The sequence below is a fragment of the Drosophila eugracilis genome, unplaced genomic scaffold (assembly GCF_018153835.1).
Source record: "Drosophila eugracilis isolate 14026-0451.02 unplaced genomic scaffold, ASM1815383v1 contig_2154, whole genome shotgun sequence".
In the NCBI taxonomy this organism is placed as follows: domain Eukaryota; kingdom Metazoa; phylum Arthropoda; class Insecta; order Diptera; family Drosophilidae; genus Drosophila; species Drosophila eugracilis.
Window position 1 is genome coordinate 11,658,517 of NW_024573038.1, and position 18,489 is coordinate 11,677,005.

At 40.0% G+C, this 18,489-nt stretch overlaps 4 protein-coding genes across 15 annotated transcripts in view; 3 read left to right on the forward strand and 1 right to left on the reverse strand.

Moving 5' to 3' along the window:
- LOC108105978 (rab11 family-interacting protein 4B) overlaps window positions 1-4,658 on the forward strand; it is a 45,311-nt gene extending 40,653 nt beyond the window's left edge. For 7 of the 12 annotated variants that reach the window (XM_017212799.2, XM_017212801.2, XM_017212805.2 and 4 more), the window contains 5 exons: window positions 1,708-1,842; window positions 1,902-2,358; window positions 2,483-2,631; window positions 2,910-2,948; window positions 3,263-4,658. In XM_017212799.2, the coding sequence (XP_017068288.1) occupies window positions 1,708-1,842; window positions 1,902-2,358; window positions 2,483-2,631; window positions 2,910-2,948; window positions 3,263-3,391 (909 nt within the window). In that variant the 3' untranslated portion in view covers window positions 3,392-4,658. Of the gene's footprint in view, window positions 1-980; window positions 1,634-1,707; window positions 1,843-1,901; window positions 2,359-2,482; window positions 2,632-2,909; window positions 2,949-3,262 lie in introns of those variants that run through there. The other 5 variants (XM_017212800.2, XM_017212802.2, XM_017212798.2 and 2 more) reach the window with 3 other exon arrangements.
- A 228-nt stretch (window positions 4,659-4,886) lies between these two features.
- On the forward strand, window positions 4,887-5,973 carry LOC108105917 (arp2/3 complex-activating protein rickA). The gene is made up of 2 exons (XM_017212698.1): window positions 4,887-4,917; window positions 4,982-5,973. Exons 1-2 carry the CDS (start codon window positions 4,887-4,889, stop codon window positions 5,971-5,973), a joined length of 1,023 nt encoding a protein of 340 aa, XP_017068187.1.
- Window positions 5,974-6,582: 609 nt separating this feature from the next.
- Window positions 6,583-17,655, reverse strand: LOC108105927. The gene is made up of 3 exons (XM_017212708.1): window positions 17,501-17,655; window positions 7,055-7,392; window positions 6,583-6,992 (listed from the first exon to the last, which is right to left on the reverse strand). Exons 2-3 carry the CDS (start codon window positions 7,080-7,082, stop codon window positions 6,679-6,681), a joined length of 342 nt encoding a protein of 113 aa, XP_017068197.1. The 5' UTR covers window positions 7,083-7,392; window positions 17,501-17,655; the 3' UTR covers window positions 6,583-6,678.
- On the forward strand, window positions 8,152-9,560 carry LOC108105926. The gene is made up of 3 exons (XM_017212707.1): window positions 8,152-8,307; window positions 8,413-9,378; window positions 9,451-9,560. Exons 1-3 carry the CDS (start codon window positions 8,286-8,288, stop codon window positions 9,516-9,518), a joined length of 1,056 nt encoding a protein of 351 aa, XP_017068196.1. The 5' UTR covers window positions 8,152-8,285; the 3' UTR covers window positions 9,519-9,560.
- Window positions 17,656-18,489: the final 834 nt, after the last annotated feature.

Genomic DNA, 18,489 nt, shown 5'->3' on the forward strand with positions numbered 1-18,489 from the left:
CCAAACGGTTTCTGAATGGCCTGCGACTTCTGTTTTTTCAGCTTTTTTAGCTTCTGGGTTCTGGGTTCTTCCCTTTTTTTCTTCGGAAGAATTCGGTAGACATTTAATTTAAATTCTAGTTTCTATATAATATGCTTAGTTTTTTTTTTTGGCATGGTTCATTGTACACATACAGTGAGAGCCCCTAATTGAGACCCCTGCTGCCATATCGTACTTTTTTCTCGGTTGACTCAGCAAGCTTATTCTTCTCTCGGAATATATATTTCTCACTCTCTGAATATTTCTCCATTTCTATGGCATTCTGTTGTTTGTTTTTGGCGTGGCCTGGCCCTAGGCCCAATTTTTCAGTACTTGCCGCGCCGCCTTTGACGTCGATTGTCTGTTCATAGTTTTTCCGTGCTCTCAACTCGATCGAATATACTCGTATATATAGTGCCCCCTTACACTCTCTCTGATTCTGTAAATCTAGCAAACTGCGAAATTGTGGCCAGCAAATTGCATTTAATTAAGCCTAATTGAACCCTATGCCGGTCAACACAGTTTGACAGCCATTTGGTGACGACCCCAAAAATTCAAAGCGGCTTGTAATCGCTAATTGAACTTCTCAATTGACATTAAGTTTGTTGTGGGTATGAGGGTGTAATCAGAAAGGGAAGGTGATGATGGAATTAGATTAGCAGAGATCTAGCATCGTTGTTAGTTCTTAGATGGGCAGGGTTTCCAGGGGTAGAAAAACACTTTAAGGGGTATCTAATGTTTAAAAATATTTTCTATTAGTTAATCTTTCAGCACAACTTTCTCGCTGCGTAGAAACATTGCAAGCGCCACACAGTTTTGCTTTGATAAGAAACCTTGTAGACATCCTGTACTGCAGTCATCTTGCAAGTTTCTTATCATCTCAAGCAGGCGATCGACTCATGTTCAAATCATCTGTTTTTATTAAATACGCGGGCGGGTCATGAGTAATTGCGCAAAAAAAAAAAAACAGCAGTCGGAAAAAAAGATATTAATGGCAAAAACAGATTTTTGCAAAATCCAGCAAATAGTTGGCCAAAACTTGAATGCAAAGCAAAATGTGTGTGTCTGTGCTTGCATATCTTTTTACGCCTTCTACTAAAGTGGCAACCTATGGGGCGTATGGTTAATATTTATGATATTCATATGGGCAAGGCATGCCCATAGCACTAGGCAACCAAACTGGGATGACAGATGTGTAGTAAAAACCACTCAAAGTGCTTCTCAAGAGTGGAATATGTCGTTAATGAGAAGTTCAATATTGCTGCACAAGTTTCGTTATCAACATAATGTTAGCCTTTGTTGACTGGTGTAATTAACAGCATTTTTCAATGAGTTGTCGTTGTAGCTTTGAGAAAATTTAAACGACAGTCTGCTGCGACCATCAACTGAGCAAAGACTACCCGGCGATGCAGAAATAATTTGAATTTTTCTTAAGACTGCGCGAAGAAATTAGCATTCCTGTATAATGTGAAAAAAAAGATAGAAAAACAAATATAGATACAGTTGAACATCATATATAGATATATATAAGCAAATGTATGTGAAATATCCCATGGCTGATGTGCAGTTGGTCAACGATCTGCTCCTCGATCTGCGGCACATGAAAAACGATTGTGTTAGTCGATGCACGAACCTATCTTGATCGAATATAGACTTATCAGTTTTCTTTTTTTTTCTATATACTTACAGCTGGAACTGCTGCAGCGCAAGGTGGATGATCTGTCAGATACTCAGAATATAGCTGAAGATAGGACAACCCGCACCAAGACCGAATATGCAGTTCTCCAGGCGCGATATCACATGCTCGAAGAGCAGTACCGAGAGGTTAGTAAATCTCCTCTTTTTCTTATTTTTATATCTCATATTTTCATTTCCTCTTTCAGTCGGAACTGCGTGCCGAAGAGCGTTTGGCCGAGGAGCAGAAGCGACATCGCGAGATCCTGGCCCGCGTGGAGCGCGAAGCTTCGCTGCAGAACGAGAACTGCCAGATGAAGATCCGTGCCACCGAAATTGAGGCATCGGCACTGCGCGAAGAAGCCACTCGATTGCGAGTCTTGTGCGATAAGCAGGCCAATGACTTGCATCGCACCGAGGAGCAATTGGAACTAGCCAAAGACCAGATCGGTGTCCTGCAGCAGGAGCAAGAAGAGCAGACACAAGCTCTGCGCCGTCACGAGCAGGAAAAGAAATCCGCCGAGGAGTTAATGATGGAGTTAAGTCGTGAACTGCAGCGTGCCCGCGAGGAGAGTGGAGCCCGGGCTATGCCAACAACATCACCGGAGAGCATAAGACTGGAGGAGCTGCATCAGGAGCTCGAAGAGATGCGCCAGAAGAATCGATGTAAGTGAAAGAGTGAGGAAAGAGGATTAAGTGGGGTTTGAAACCCGTCTAAGACGATGACTTTTAGTTAATTTCAAGAAAATTAGAAACCATTTTAATAACATCCTTTCATTTTCTTCCCTAGCCCTCGAAGAGCAAAACGAGGAGTTGCAGGCCACCATGCTGACCAACCAGGCCACCATGTTGACGAATGGCGTGGAGCAGGGTCGCCATCTGCTGAATGGAACCCTCAACAGTTTGGCCCAAGAGCTGGAGGAGATGTCACAAGCCCAGGTGTGTAGATCGTGCTAGTCTTTTACAACGCCCGCTTTTGCTTTTAGTGTAGTCCAATCTGTCATCCCCACACCCATAAAACACACAGTCTAGCCCGCCAAGTCCAAAAGCACACGCACAGTCACCGCAAAAGAAAAACTGATGAAAAATGCTATTTAGAAACCTACAGTTTGAGAGCCTCCTAGTGTCCGTACTGCCCTGCGTTTATATTTTTGATTTATATATATATTTTATTCTAGCCACATGTGTATTTAAATTGAAAATTTATTGTATTACAGGATTCTGTGGATTCAGCCACATTAGCATCCTTAAGTCAGGTAATGCTTCAATCACGCAAAAGCCACAATCAAAAAAAAACAAAATGAAAAATTAATCAAACACGGTTTTGGAGCCACTGTGCACGCATTGCAGTTTGACTTAAACTAAAAATTGACTAGAAACTAATGTTGGTTCATGGTTTTCTAATATATATCAAGTTATCATTATGGACATATTTTCACCTGGTTCAACTCTATAACATTCATTCGTGTATATAAAAAGAAAAAACTCAAAAAATCTTTATATTTTTATCTATGTTTTATGTGTCAACCTAAGCTTGATCTGAGTACTAATGAAAATCTATATCTTACAGCTGCAACAGGCCTTCCAGGAAAAGGAGGACGAAAATGCTCGGCTCAAGCACTACATTGATAGCATTCTACTCAACATCGTGGAGAACTATCCTCAGCTGCTGGAGGTCAAGCCCATGGAACGGAAGTAGAGCAGCAGCAGCAGGAGCAGCAGCAGCAGCCAATCTGGAAGAACAAACCAATCCCCTGGTACTCGATGGGAGTGCCACAACCACCTAACATTAACTAAAAAGAATAAACTAACTAAACCATATGTTTTAAGCTACACTCTATATACATGTATTTATGCCTAACCTTAAGTCGTAATTTATTTTATAACAATTTAATGTAGTTTTTTAAAACCAAAACAACACAGAGAACACAAAGATTGCATGTCAAAATAATGATGATGAGAAGAAAAAAAAAGTCCTTAATTCGATTAGAAAATTTGTTTTTGTATAAAGAGTTTCTAAAAATGTGTAAAAGTTGAATTTCCTTCGTTTCTAGTTCTGAGTTTTTGTATAGTGCGTGTTGTTGATCCCTAAAGATATTAATTATAAATAATGTTTAGAACTTAAGTCGTAAAAACTCGTTTACTTATTAATGAAATGGAGCCCAATATGTTAATGCTAATTGCTGGAAAATCTGAATGCGAATGTGTATAGCTTGGATGTGAAGTGGTTAATGTTTGATAGCAGATATTTTCCGAATTTTGTTAAGGCAGCTAAGAAGATTTTTGCTAGGAAAAAGTTTTCCATATTTCCAACTACTTCCTCTCTACTTCTTGTAAACTATTTCTAACACTTTCTATATCTTTATCTGCACTCTCAGAGAAGATCTTGCTTAGTTTGCCTCTCTAAAGTAGTTACAAACAAAAAAAAATCTATCAAAAAATTTGCGTTTATGGTATGGACAATCCCAGAATACGAAGACGAAGTTTTAGTTTGATTGTGGATCTAAACGAAAGCAATTATCACTATATATCATAACCCACAAACATACATATGTCGATGTATAGCACAGTTAAAACGTAATCTTACTCTGCATATATAACCCAACATGAAATGGACATAATGTGCAACAACATTTAGGGATGGGCCATGATAGCTCCAAAAACGAAAGCGATCCCTAATAGTCTAAGCTAAAGGAAAAACTCAAGCGGTCAACCCTAAAATAGTTATTATATAATATTCAAGAAAACTCAAGAATCGATATGAAATCGTTAATCAAAATGTAATTGCCTTAAACGGAAGTTTTTAAAGTGTTTTTAAGGCCTAGTTAACTCTAATAAAAAAGTCCATAAAGTATGTTTTATGACTATGACTACTGAGTAATATGGAATTTTAAATGTAATTTACCAGATGCAAGTCACAGAACTTAAATCAAAATAAAACGAAGAATATTTTATAAACAAAAAAAGAGACCCCGCCTTTTTCGACTGTCCCTAAAACCAAAGCGCTGCTAATTGCCAGAACTCGTTCGAAGACAATGCACATAAATGTTTAATTTATTAAGGAAGCTCGAGGCTGAGAACAGGTTCGTTTCCCAGGGAAGATTGCGTAAGATCGTTTTGATTTTGAATCTGTTATATAAGCCGGGTTAGGCAGCAGTCAAGGCCAGAGAAGACATTGGAGTTTAAGTTACAAGATGTTTAAGCCGTATTATCCTTTGGCCGCAGGTGGGCTACTGAAGTTCCGTGTCGTTGGGAGCAGGATTTGAGTTTCACTTTATATTTTTTCCAGTGCTGCTGTGTTTCGTCTTCGCCACAGCGCAGGTTGTGCCAAATACAGAGATCGGTCGGATTACCATCCAAGTGCCGTTGCTGTCAAATGGAAAGCCCGTAATGGTGGCTAACCAGGAGAGGGAGGAAGTCGCCACCGTGGAGGAGATCAAGCCGGGAAAGGTCCATGTGGTCCAGGAGGTAGTGGTGCCACCTACTGTTAAGTCGGATGATAAGGTTCGAGTGGCAAGATCTGTTTCAAATTCGGGAAGCTATAACCATTATCTGACCAATCCTGGTATCCCCAACCATGGAATTCCGAATCCTGGCATCCCTAACCATGGCATTCCGAATCGTGGAATCCCCAATGATGGCATCCCTAATCCTGGCATCCCTAACCATGGAATCCCGAATCCTGGCATTCCCAACCACGGAATACCCAATCGTGGAATCCCTAATGACGGTATCCCTAATCCTGGCATCCCTAACCATGGCATTCCAAACCCTGGTATCCCTAACCAAGGAATACCCAATCGTGGAATCCCCAATGATGGCATCCCTAATCCTGGTATCCCCAATCACGGAATTCCCAATCCTGGCATCCCCAATCATGGGATTCCCAATCCCGGCATACCCGTTCCAGACGCCTCTGAACTCATGCCGGTTGTTGTAATGCCACCTAGTAGAACGACCACCGCACCTGCATCCAAGTCAACGCCCAAACATGTACCAACCAGAAATTGCTTTCACCTGCTGACGGGTGGCATGACCACAATGTCTCCAACGGAAATGCCGCCTCCAACAATGGAAAACTGCGATGAGCTGTGCACCAAGTTGGAGTACTTGCCCATTTGTGCCCACAATGGGATCTGCGTCCATGAGTTTGCCAATCAGTGCGTGATGGACACCTTCAATTGCAAGCACCGAGATTTGTCATTCCGTGCAGTGGACGAGGATGTCTGCCGGCTGGGAGTTTGTATGAGGCGATGCAAGGAGGATGAATTGAAGCTTTGAGATGTCCATTTACGAAAAGTATTCCTTTTAAGACAATACAATATCACTTAAAGATTAAATATATATAATAAATAATTAAAAATATCTTTAAAGTATAGATTTTTGTATACAACAATAAATAGTTGAAAGAATATGAAACTACTCAGAGAGCGTTAATAATGATTTATGTATATAGTAAAGTCAAAGATCTAAGTAAGATGCTTAAATTTGAGCCTACTTTTGCAATATTCCAGCAGGCAAACAATTTGTTTAAAACTTCTCTGAAGCAAAAAGGGCCAAGTTGTTGGTTAAGTTACCAGAAATAAGAAACCAAGTTTAATTTTTACAAAATATTCGGCAAAACTTCTGAGTCAAGTCAAATGCATATGGTTATAAAATTCTATGAAACCAATTTTCCAAGTATAAATGAATAAGAATGAACTTCAAATTTATAACTTTTTCAACAATGGGTTAGAGCTATAATGGGATAAACTCAGAGTAAGTTTGCGAGTATAAGTTTTAAATTCCTGTCTTCCTAAACTCCTAAACTTGACATAATTTATTCCAAGAGATAACCTACAGTTGTCTTAATTCCTCATTACCAAGTTAATAATCTCAAAAATAAGCATACGAGCATATATTGTATGAAATAAAACTTTAGTTTAACTTCCTTTTTTAGTCTTTATTAAATCACAATCCTCAACCTATCAACCAAAAGTCTTTTTTTTACAAGCCAAACTCCCTGAGATCTGACTCCATGCAAAGTGGCTGCCAATCCTGCAAGCAACGATAGTCTTCCACGGTCTTAAACACTTTCTGGGGATTGCGGCAGTTGTAAGCTGACATGGCACAGCGGCTCTCAAACTTCAGAAGGCATTGTCCGTTGGTGGCACACACAGAAGGATCCGTTTCGGGGCAGAAATAAACACATGTATCCTCGACTTTATCCGCATAAACCCTTTTGCCATGCTGATCAATGCTCAGATTATTGGTAGTTGATGTAGGAGGCACTACTTTAGCGGCAGTATAGGCCATGAAAACTGTAAATATATTTAAATGTTATAAAAAATTAATTAATTATAATTATAAAGTAAAAACAAACCCAGAAAGAAAATCGACAGAAGCTTCATTGTTGGTTTGCGATGGAACTTCGGTTGAAACTGTTGTGATTTTGATTTTGATTGCGTTTACCTTGCCGTGTTCACAGCAACTGTAAAACTGTTGATTTTGATACCGACTGGCCATCATTTTATATACCCAACAGATTTTTGCTGATGAAAGCTTTTGGTTTCAGCTGCGGTCTGTCCTTCCTGATTCCCTGCATAATCCCTTATTTTAACACCTGCCAGGGATATTAAATTGCATCATCAACGGCGGCATCAACAGCTTTGTCTGTCATTTTTATTCTTATCTGCCTTGTAATTAAACGGTCCAGCCGGGCTAAAAATAAAAAAAGAACATCGTGAAATGACAAAATTTGCATATTTATTGTTAGGATTTTAATTTGCTTTTACTGTAGCTGCTGCCTAAAAGTATGCTTTTGAATTGTGAACAATATTTCTTAATTGTGAAAAATTCCGCGCGGCTGTTATGAGGGCGCTACTTTTTCTGGTTGGAAAAATTTGATTATAATTTCTTTGAATGAGAAAAGGTATTTTTAGTCTTTTATAGAGTTTCAAATTGGCATATTCTTGAGCAAATTAAATAGTTAATAGCTTAAGTTATGTTAACTCAGCGTTAAATTTTAACATAAACCGCTACCTAACTTTACCTTCTTCCTCGAAGGCCCCCAAATCCCTCTTACCTTACACTTTAATTGGCCTTTGATAAATGTCCAACCAAAAAATGAATATTCAACTTCCAAATTTAAGTACTTATCTTTCTTACATTACATTTTCTGCCTCTTTATAATTTTAATTACAATTTGTTGGCACTCTCAAAATATATCTCATAATTTTCGTATTTAAAAAAGTATCTTCCAAACATGAAATTCCATAAGGAAACGATTAAATTCATATTTGAGATATACTCCCAGGTGGAAGACAAGTCTTTCGCCCTCTTCCCCAATCATCACCTACCTTCAAAGTGCCTGTCTCAGCTCACTGGTCCGTTCAAGCGCAACCAAAAACCTGTTAGCATCTCGTGTGTTGAGAATTTACATAACAACCAAATAATAACATGAACAAATATTATTAAACAAATCGTTTGCAAGGCTGGTGACGTTTAAGGGAGCCCCAACAAAACCTTTATAAAGTGAAAACATTTTTGGTAAAAGTCACAGAACGCTTTCGAGTGTCGAAAAAGGAACGCCAGTTTGGGATTATTTAATAAACATGAAAGTCATTTTGGTTTTAGGTGAGTTTAAAGTTTTCTTTTCAACAAAAATATAATATGAAAGGTTATTTTTGTGCCTTTCTGAGAGAAAACTGTAACCTGAATATCCTTGAATATCCTCATCAGCCCTCCTGTCGCTGGGACAAGCCGCAGAGTTGCCCTCGTCGACGGAAACCACAACAGCAGCCACAACGGGGAAACCCCAGCAAACGGATCTGCCCATTCACATCCAGAACCTGATAACCAGCCACATCAATCATGTACTACAGCATATAAAGAACAAACCTCAGGTCGACTCCCATACATTGAGTGGCCCAGTCGAATGGAATGGAAGTGGTAGTGGTAGTGGGAGTGGTAGTGGGAGTGGTAGTGGCACGCCAGTGGTCAAGCCCCATCCAGATCTCCTTCCACCATTGGCACACTCTGGTAATGTCCTTGCGACTCCCGTTGCCGACATACCAACGTCTACACCTGCGCTGCAATCTGGCCTACAGCCGGTGCAAGCTGGCAATCCACAGGTGAAGATAACCAATCATCAGGCCACCGGTACTCTCATCCACCATGGAAAGCCAGTGGTGCAGAATAAGGTGGTGATGCCACCAGTGGACCAAGTGGTGCTCAATCTTCCCGGTCAAGAACAACCCATCAATGTGGCCGAAAAACTTCACAAGCTGCAACATCATGTCAACAAGATTATGCAACAGGCTGAGAAACATATCCCATTGGCTGTTAACCAGGCTATTAAGCAAAAGAAGGAACAGCAGGCTCAAAGGGAAAAGGAGCAGCTTGAAAAGGATAAGGAAACTAACAAGGATCAGGAGAAGAACAAGGAAGATAGTGTGAATCATGAAGACCCGGAGCCAACCGAAACAACACAAAATCCAAAGACAGGTCGATCTTTGGTAGTTAACGAAGTCCATGCCCATATTCCCCAACTGATTGCCCAGCATAGTGAGGAAATCAAACTGGGAAAATGTAATTTCGAGTGCCCCAAAAAATCTCTATCCATCTGCGCTAGCAATGGCAAGTGTGTGGTCAATTTTCCAGGTCAATGTGAGCTGAGTCAGTGGAATTGCTTTAACTCTAAGAATGGTAATGATTTTCTTTACTAAGGTTCTAAGGTTTTATATTTATTAAGGAAAATTCCTTTTGTTTTTCTTACAGTTTTCCATCAGGTACATGATTCAGAGTGCCATAACACCATCACTTGCTATAAGAGGGATATGATGTGAGCTTTTCCTCTCAAATTTTAAGCTATTTGCAAACGAATTTACTAATATTCTATAAATTAAACGTCCAAAATTCCAAATAAAGTTACTAAAAAATCTATAAAAATGTGGCTATTTGACAAACCTTAGCCAAAATTTTCCTTTAATTTCAACAAAATACCCAAATTTATTGATAAATAAGACCATTTGCCATACTCATTATCATTAGCCACTCAATTCCTTACCACAATTCACCACCCATATACCATTGCCAAGCCATTTTCCGTATCTACCAAGAAGTTGTTTGCTTGACATTTTATCTTCACTTTCGCCACACTTTCACAATACGCTGGGAAGTCCCATCTGCTTCTGGCAGGCGAACGATTGCCATGCGGCAATCATCCAATTTGTCAAAATGGCTTATTAACGGATTTGGGTAAGAGCCGCACGACGAGCGTAGCGAAGTTGGCTCAAATAAATGTCATTATCATTGATTTGCCAATACAAATGCCACAAAATGCCACGACAGGGATGGGAAACGAGGGGATTGGCTTTCGAGATTGGAGCTTGGCCAAAAGCGGAATAGACAGTTGGCCAACATTTTCTGGTGCGGCTTATCACTAAAATGTTGCCACATGTAGCTGATGATGGCATAAGGCTAACTCCCCGGTATGGTAACTTGGACCCGTTTCGAATGTCAGGCCCCCCCCTGGAGGCGATAACTGCTGGAAATGGTCTATGCAAATTGCAGTTTTCTGACCAATTAAAAAGCACTTCTGGTCGGTCAGCTAACGGAGTTCAAGGGAAGTTTTCTTTAAGTTTTTCTTTTGGTTATCTCAGAATAAGATTGCTATCTCGTTGTGGGCACCTATCAATTCCTCCAACCTATATATTTTACATCTACATGGTAGGTACGGACGAAGACCCCCATCCTTAACACTGGTTAACTATTCGTTGTAGCATGCGGAATCTACGACATCTATTCGCCTTTTGGGGCCCATAAATTTTCCACTTTTTCATCCGCAATTCCCCCGGGGAGATCGTCGGAGTCTACAGAGAGAAAGAGAGAGAGAGACAGACCCCTTCCTTGGATTCTCCGCCGTGTTCTACAAATGTTTGACTTAGTTTCGCTCCATCTGTTGGCTGCCTGCTGCGTGTCTGGCCTTCTTGGCTCTGTTTTTGGCCAGGTCTGCAGTGCCACGCATGCGTCTTAGCCATTATGTGTTCGTTTCTTCTTCTACCGTATTCCCCGTCACCTTGCCTTTTGCTCTATACGAAAGAAAAAAATATCCGTTAACTCTGCCGTTCGCTTATCTCAGCCAAATGCTTTGGCTTGGCTTTGGCTTAGCCAGATTTACTTCTTGCCAATGCAGTGAGAGAAAAATTTAACAAAAAGATTGCTGATAAAAGTGAATTTAGCTTTGATAAACATAGGTTTTAAGCTTGGTTTTACTGATTAATAGTTAGCTTTTTTACTATAATTTCTACCTATCTTTTTTAAGGTTAGAAACTTACTCTTTGGTTCTAGATTTATCTTTCAGTTAACATGTTTTTTAGTTTTACATTTACATTTTTAAAGACATTTTTTCCAGTGTTTTTAGGCTGTCTCTAGTTAATGCCGAATGCGTGAGCTGTGGGCCGTGCCGCATTTGATGGCTTGGATAGCAGCCTCGTCGGCAGCCTTCCAACCTTCCAGCTTCTGCTCCTTCTGGTATATATTCTGGATCCTCCTTTTGGTTTTGGCTTCAGAGCAGAGCGGAAATGCAATTAACACTTTGGGCCGTAATTGCGTGCCAAATGCATTTCGTTGGCTCTGTTGGCAGTCCACATTGGCATTGCTGGTTTGGTCAAGGAGGAGGAGCAAAACAGGAATATATATGCTCCTACTAGCAGTCTTGTTTTGATTTGCTTGGCTCATTTGCAAGAAATGTGCCCATAAATCAATTTGCAAATGCTCCTTGACTACTACTGTCCGCTTTGAAATTCTACTCTGTAGAGCACCTTTCTCCTGTCTTTTAGGCATTGGATTTGGGGGAGGTGGCCGTTGGCTGCTTTGGATGCTTCAAAGGTTCTGAAAAGGAGTTACATTTTTGGGGAGTTTAAGAGGGTATTGTTAGGAATGTTGGGTATTAGTTCGGGTTAAAGATTTAAGTCTTTAAAGTTTATGTATAGCAAATTCTGGATTTCATCTTTTGTTTACAATTTTTGAAGATTTATTGGTTAATCCACAGTGAGATTTCTTGGTTTTTTGGTCATCAAAAATTAAAGAAAATTCTAGAAATTCATTACCAGACATTGCCTTAAATATTTCCTATTGAATTGCATTTTAAAAATATGATAAATGAGATTTAATAAGATATTTACAAAAGACTTTCTTTGGGCTAAATTATTTTTAAGATCAAAGATGAAAGATTCCAACATTTAATTCTTAATTTAATTCCCTCCTCAACCATATAATTTCTCTTTCATTTTGTGTTCTACGAACCATAAATTGGCTCCTTAACTTGTTTTATTCTCGTCCAATTATCCGCGATTTCCACACAAATGCCTACCAATTTGGTGATTCCTGGTGGGAAACCGTCTGACCGCAGCAGCAGCAGCATTTCCTGTATTTTTAATTCCGTTTCTCCCACATTAAATGCGCGCCTTAACTTTGTTTTTCATTTAAGTGAAATTAATTGAGTAATTTGATGCGAAATGTTTGCGACACGCAGAGAGAAAAGCTGAAAAATGATGGATGAAAAGAAGGGGAGAGGAGAGGACTGAAAACAATTCTATAAAACAAGTCTGAAAAGGGGCGGTGGGCAGATAGGGAAGTGCGGCAGATGCAGATTATAAAATGCCTGCCGGCCAGAGCAGTTCAACCGGACTGTAAAAAAAAAAAAAGGAGACCAGGCCAGGCCAGGCCAGGCAACAAAATTTAATATAAAGCATATTAACTTTGATGGCAAATGACCGTGGGGCGAATCAAGGGGCAGCAGGAGGAGTATAAGTGGGGGCGGTCTTCGTCGAAGAGGGCCCAAGGGGGGTGGGAGTGAGTGACCATTCTGGGCCCAGTCCAACAACACATGTTTGATGATGATGCGCGCTTTTGAAGTCGCTGGCAGTTAGGCCCAACGTGGGTTCCAACCAAGCTGACAACCGTTTAAAAAGGTTTTATTTACACCGTAGACAGCGGCCAAAGTGGGATGGCAATAGTCTCTTTTAGAGAGACAGAGAAAGAGAGAGACAGGTAGCAAAAGAATCGGTCTTGGCCTGGTCCAATGTGCAGCGCAATTAAGTTGCCAACAACTTTGAAATTATGCAATTATGGGTATGAGAAATTGCCTGGAAATTACACGAGGGACTTGACGAACAGCAGCAGCAGCAGCAGCCAAGAAGAACAAGAGCACTGAGAGAAAAGTGTTGAAGAAATTAATGTTAAAACTTAAAAAACTAAAGCTATAAGATGATAGATAAAAAAGCTTGAGATGAAAAAACCTTGAGAGGTTTTCCAAGAGAAAAGCTTGATTCTGTATCCTCTTTATTAGCTAAACTTATCAAGTTTTTCTCTCACTGCAGTTACCAGCTAAAGTGGAGCTTAAAACAGTTCAAGTGGAGCCCGGCTCCCAAGTCAGAGCCTACTTGATTATTTATTAAAACGAAAGTTAAACAGCGAAAGGAAGCAATTTTCCATATAAAAGAAGCTCAGTTCGCTGCTGAGGAAGCCCGTTGATTCGCCATTCGGGCGATGTGTCTATGCAAGTTTTGGTTCCCCCTCCTGCCACTCCTCTCCCCCTCTCCCCCTCTCCGAAGCGTAATTGCCATGTTTAAAGTGTGATTAATTTGTAATCATCAAAAAGGCAAAAACAGCCATGTAGAGAAGAGCTCTGAAGCTATGTATGTAGAAGAAGAAGAACAAGAAGAAGAAGCTCGGCAAATGTTTGCATTTTAAGTTGCCGGGCAGAAAGCCAGAATAACGAAACGAAACCCAACGAAGTCAAAGTAAAAGCCAAGAAATAAGACAGGAATCGCCTTAGGATGAAAAAAGAAAGGCGGTTAGTGGAGAGGGGGCGTGTCGGGCAAGAGGAAGACAAAGAAGTGAGGGACAACAGCGTGTTCTCTAAGTAATTGAGTTTGCTCGCCGAGGCGTTGAAAGTGGCCAAGAATCTGGGCAATCGAAGGGGAGGGGATGTAAGGATAATGAGCAAGCAAAGCTATATATGCATAATGTTCGGCTACATCATGATATGTTAGAGAATCGTGATTAGCCAAAAGAAAAGTTGGGGAAATTATTATCTTTAGAAATTTTCCACTTAAACGGTTGGCAGTTCTATTACGACTTTGGGTAGTCTGGATTTTTGAGGAAAAAGGAATAATAATGAAACCTTATAATACATATTTTTTGGAGAAATATTCATGAACTTATTGAACTTATTGTTTGAAATTTGAAACAAAAGCCATCCATCAAACTATCCAACACTTTTACCTTACCAATTCCAACCATGCCAATCATGACCATGCCAAGAAAATTAAACACATTAAGATCAAACATTCTTTATCAATCGTTTATCGAGCAACAATCATAGATTGTGGTCCATGGCATTGCCAATTTCATTAGCTGACAACTTTATTAGCACCTAGCAGATAGCAAAGATGATAGTTTTGGCCAAGACAACAGCAGTAAACATGATTCTCAGCTGGCCAAGTCTAATTACAGACACTGGCTGGTTCGAATGCATCCACAAGATACGCGTACGCGTACGAGCCGTAAAAGCCAATCGGGAAAGAATTGCCATTAATTAAGCCAAAGTATAAATCTCGCATTGCTGGAAAAGCCGAAAACCAAACAAAGCAGGAAGCTGCCAAAGTCATTCGCATGGACCGCCTGCCGCGCATGCGCATATCAGAATGGCCAGCACTGTTAGCTTTTTATTATACAAAAAAAAAAACATAGCCAGGAGAAAGGCTTACCTAATTAATTTGCTAAAATTTAACAACATTTAATCAGTTTTTGTTATAAAATTAAAAGTTATTTTACCATTAACATCTGGTTTTTAAGGGTCAATAAAATTAACAAATCCTTAAAAAGATTTTCATTAACTTTTTTGTGTTAACTTAATTACTGAGCCTTAAGCAGGATCGTATATATTTTAAATTACTTATAAATTTTATTTTCTTTTAAAAAAAAAACACGTTAAAAAAAGTCGAAAAGCTTCAATCTATGACCTCCTAAAAATAGCCAACTGCCGATTTTCAACAACACTGATAGCCTTCCATCAGACACGATGGGTAGGAACTGGAAGAAGCAGGAGGCTTGACTGCAGAGACCCGTCCACTCCGACATTCCAAATAATTACAAGCTATAAAAATTTATGAGCGCCAGGGATTTTCTTTTGCCACCACATAGAAGGCGAATGCGTGTGTGCGCCTCGGGCACTGGCCAAAAGAAGTACGTATCTACGTATCGCTCAGATACAATACAGCTCAACCATAAAACAGTCGCCTCAATTGCAGCCTAGCTACCGGTTCCTCCGCCTCCGGTTTTGGCTAGCCTTTTGTTCTGGTTTCGTGCATTGATTGAAAATTAAGTTGTGTGCCGTTTGGGTGGCGCACACCTCAGTCTCTCACTCGATCCATCCATCATTCAATCATCCTGTCACAGAAAGTGTTAAAATTCAATAAAAAAAAATTAATTATAACGGAAAAAGTTTTTATATAAACACTTTTATTGTATAATTTAAGAACATAACTAACGGAAAAGTTTTTATATTGACACTTTTATTGTTTAAATTAAGAAGCTAACCGGGAGTTAGCAATGTTATATTAAGAACCTAATATTGTACAGCTGCGTTGCTCAAATTCGTCCTACGGCACTTACAATACTAACACAAATACAAAGAAGCGTGCACATATTCAGTGACACTTTCGTGTTGGTTTGCAACTGTGCACTGAGAGAGAGAGAAAAGCGTTTCTGTTTTGCTAACCAATTCATCACTCATTTTACTGATCCGCCAAAATTTCAATTATATACTCACGTCGATGGTCCACTGCGAAATAAACACCAAAGTGCAAACAGAAGTAATAAAGCGGAGGTGCCAAAATTCGACTTACGGCGGAGCATTTACTAACACAAAGACAAGAAAGCATTCACATATTTAGTGACGCTTTTGTGTTGGTTTCCAACTGTGCACTGAGAGAAAGAGAAACAGTTTTTAAATTCCCCTGCAAAATAATTCCAAAGCAGAAACAGAAGTCATAAGGAATGAGTTCCAGTGCAAGTGCTAAAGGATGATACAGGAAGAAACAAGAACAAAATATATTACAGTTAGCGACGGAATGAGGCGGAAGAAGAAAACGAAAAATTTGCAGTGAAATAGCACCGAAAGCAAGTCCATATGCAGCCTCAGAATTTACAAAAACAAATAAGCACTCAGAGCTTAGGCGTAGAGCACCCCTGTTATAGAGCCTTAACTGGTCTTTAATAAAAATCATTTCCCAACGCCCTAAAAATATTTTTCAAGAAACATTTACTTCTTACTTTCCCCTTCAAATATTAATTTCCTCTTCAAATATATTTCGAATTCAAAGCCCCCTTAAATTATGGTTAACACCATAGATTATCCATCTTTCCCTTCATTGTCACCTTGCATGTGCGACCGACCACATTTGACCCTCTTTCATAGTTTATTGATTTGAGCTTCCCAGTTGACCGTCGGTCAGGGCACACATTCAATTTGAATCGTTGTCATATGAAGTCAACGCAATAACTTCTCCCAACTCAATGCCCAATTCGCAGCCTGAACCAGGTCCTCAAGTGATGGCTACATCATGCTCTTCCACTTGATTTACGTCTAACTGTAATCGAATAATATATCAGGCAAAAGGCTAGTGCCCATGTATGTAGCTCCCAGCCAGGTAGCTCCAACTAACTCAGCCACAAAAACCAATCCAGTCTGCGGATGCCTCTTCATTCGTCCCTTTCATCGGGGTGCACTCAGAGAAAATGCAGTAAAATATTTAAGAAAATGTAGAAATTTACATAGCTTAGTATTAGAAAAATTGTTAAACATTTTCGTAGACAATATCTATCTCTGTAACTAATCAAAGTTCAACTTGATTTTTTTTAAGTGTCCTGATTTGAGTCTCTGCTCTAGGCCAGACTATCTCCTCCACTAAATCCTCACACGGGGAAACTTAACGGCACGACAACCTTAGTCAAAAGCTCAGGCATAAAATCAATTACATTGACAAATGAGCAGCTGACAAGCCGGGGTATGGGTGATGGAAGCTGGGGGCTAGAGGATGGCTGCGGGGAGGGACCATGTGTCAAAGCGTCCCAAAAGCGCCGTATGCCCCGAGGCCAATGGATGCTACGCGGTCTGACCAGGTGAACGTGGGGACAGTGGGTTAGATATGGGGAATAAATGTAAGAAATTCCCATGATTTTGTATTTGATATTATTTCTTAGAAGAATATTTAACATTAACTTACGCAGATTGCATTAGCTTACCACCAAATAGTAACTTTCCGATGATTATGGAGATTCCTGAGCCCAATTAGTCCCACTGTCTTACAGTGGCTATGCCAAACTCCATGCTAAACAAGTAATCTGGATGTAGTTTTGGCGAACGCGGCACATTCACATTTGCCTGTCTCCGTTTCTCTGAGGAGAAGCCAACCCCCCAACTATATCCCCCTTTAGAAACCAACCTACGTTGGTCGTCCCCCAAACCCATTCTCGACCCATGAATTATGTGACTTATTAAAACGTCATTCGAGCTGACAAGTTGCCTTTGCCACTGTCGTTTGTCCACATGGCCTCAGATTACCTGGTATACCCCAAAGCCCCTCCCTCTCATCCATGGATGAGCAGGAAACTTCTAATTGTTATATACTGTCCATCCGTCTTGGCCATGTCGATGGTTCTAACTATGTTTGTGTGTGTGTGTGCGTGTGTCTGTGGGCCTTTTGTTTATGCTCCTCAGTATCCATAGTAATCAATGAGCTGCTGCTGTCAGACTCACCGGCTTCATCAATTTGCATTTATAATTTTCAGACTGATTGACTTTTGGGGTTTCGCCTCTGTCGTTGCTGTTTGCACAAAATGGATAACTCTGTGATTACAGGACAGGTTGCAGGTTGTAGTGGAAGTGCCGCAGTAATCCTATTTGTTTGAGTTAAGAAGGTGAACTGAAAGGTGGAGTGATTAGGATAAAACTACAAATCACTTTTTGGGATTTAAATCAAATATTTCTATTAAATACAAATAGGTTAGAAAAAGGTTTAGTTTAACCTTTCATTCTGTCTGTCTGCCAAGGTTTCTGCTTAATGAGTAAGTTTTTTGATGCTACTTTTGCCCAAATAACTTTAATTAATTTTTTTATAATCCAACGCCTCATTCCTTCCTATCAAGATCGAATTTCCTACACATGTTTCAATTACAATGCCAATCTTCTTTGAGGCGACAAATGTAACACATCATAAACCAAAAAAACACCTCACTTTCACTTTGCCACAACACCAAGCTCCCGGTTTTATGTTCTCATTCATTCTGTGGCAGCATTATGTGAGGGTGGGGGGCAGCTTATGAGGGATGCTGCTGGTGAATGCATTAATTAAATTTAATTAAAATGTGTCAACTGAGCTTGTCATAACAAATTCGCCTCACATTTGAATTACACCCCACCACGTTCCGTAGTCTCTCTTTTTTTTTGCAGCCTCAGATCCTGCGACAACAGGAACGTTGTCAACAGCAACAAAATGGCTCATTAAAAACTTTTATGCTGATGAGATGGCGAAGGCTATAAAAACTTGGCCAAGAACTGTGGCCACAGTATGTAGAGGTTCATCTGTACATATATGTGTGTTTGTTCGCTTAGTTAATTAGAGCCGTAATAATGCAGATACACACACGCTCTTTCTTTGAGGTAATTGAAGCTCACCTGGCTGCCTAAGTAGCACACGCACGCACATCCCATTCGCCCTCGTCTTTCCTAGCAATATTTTCATCAAC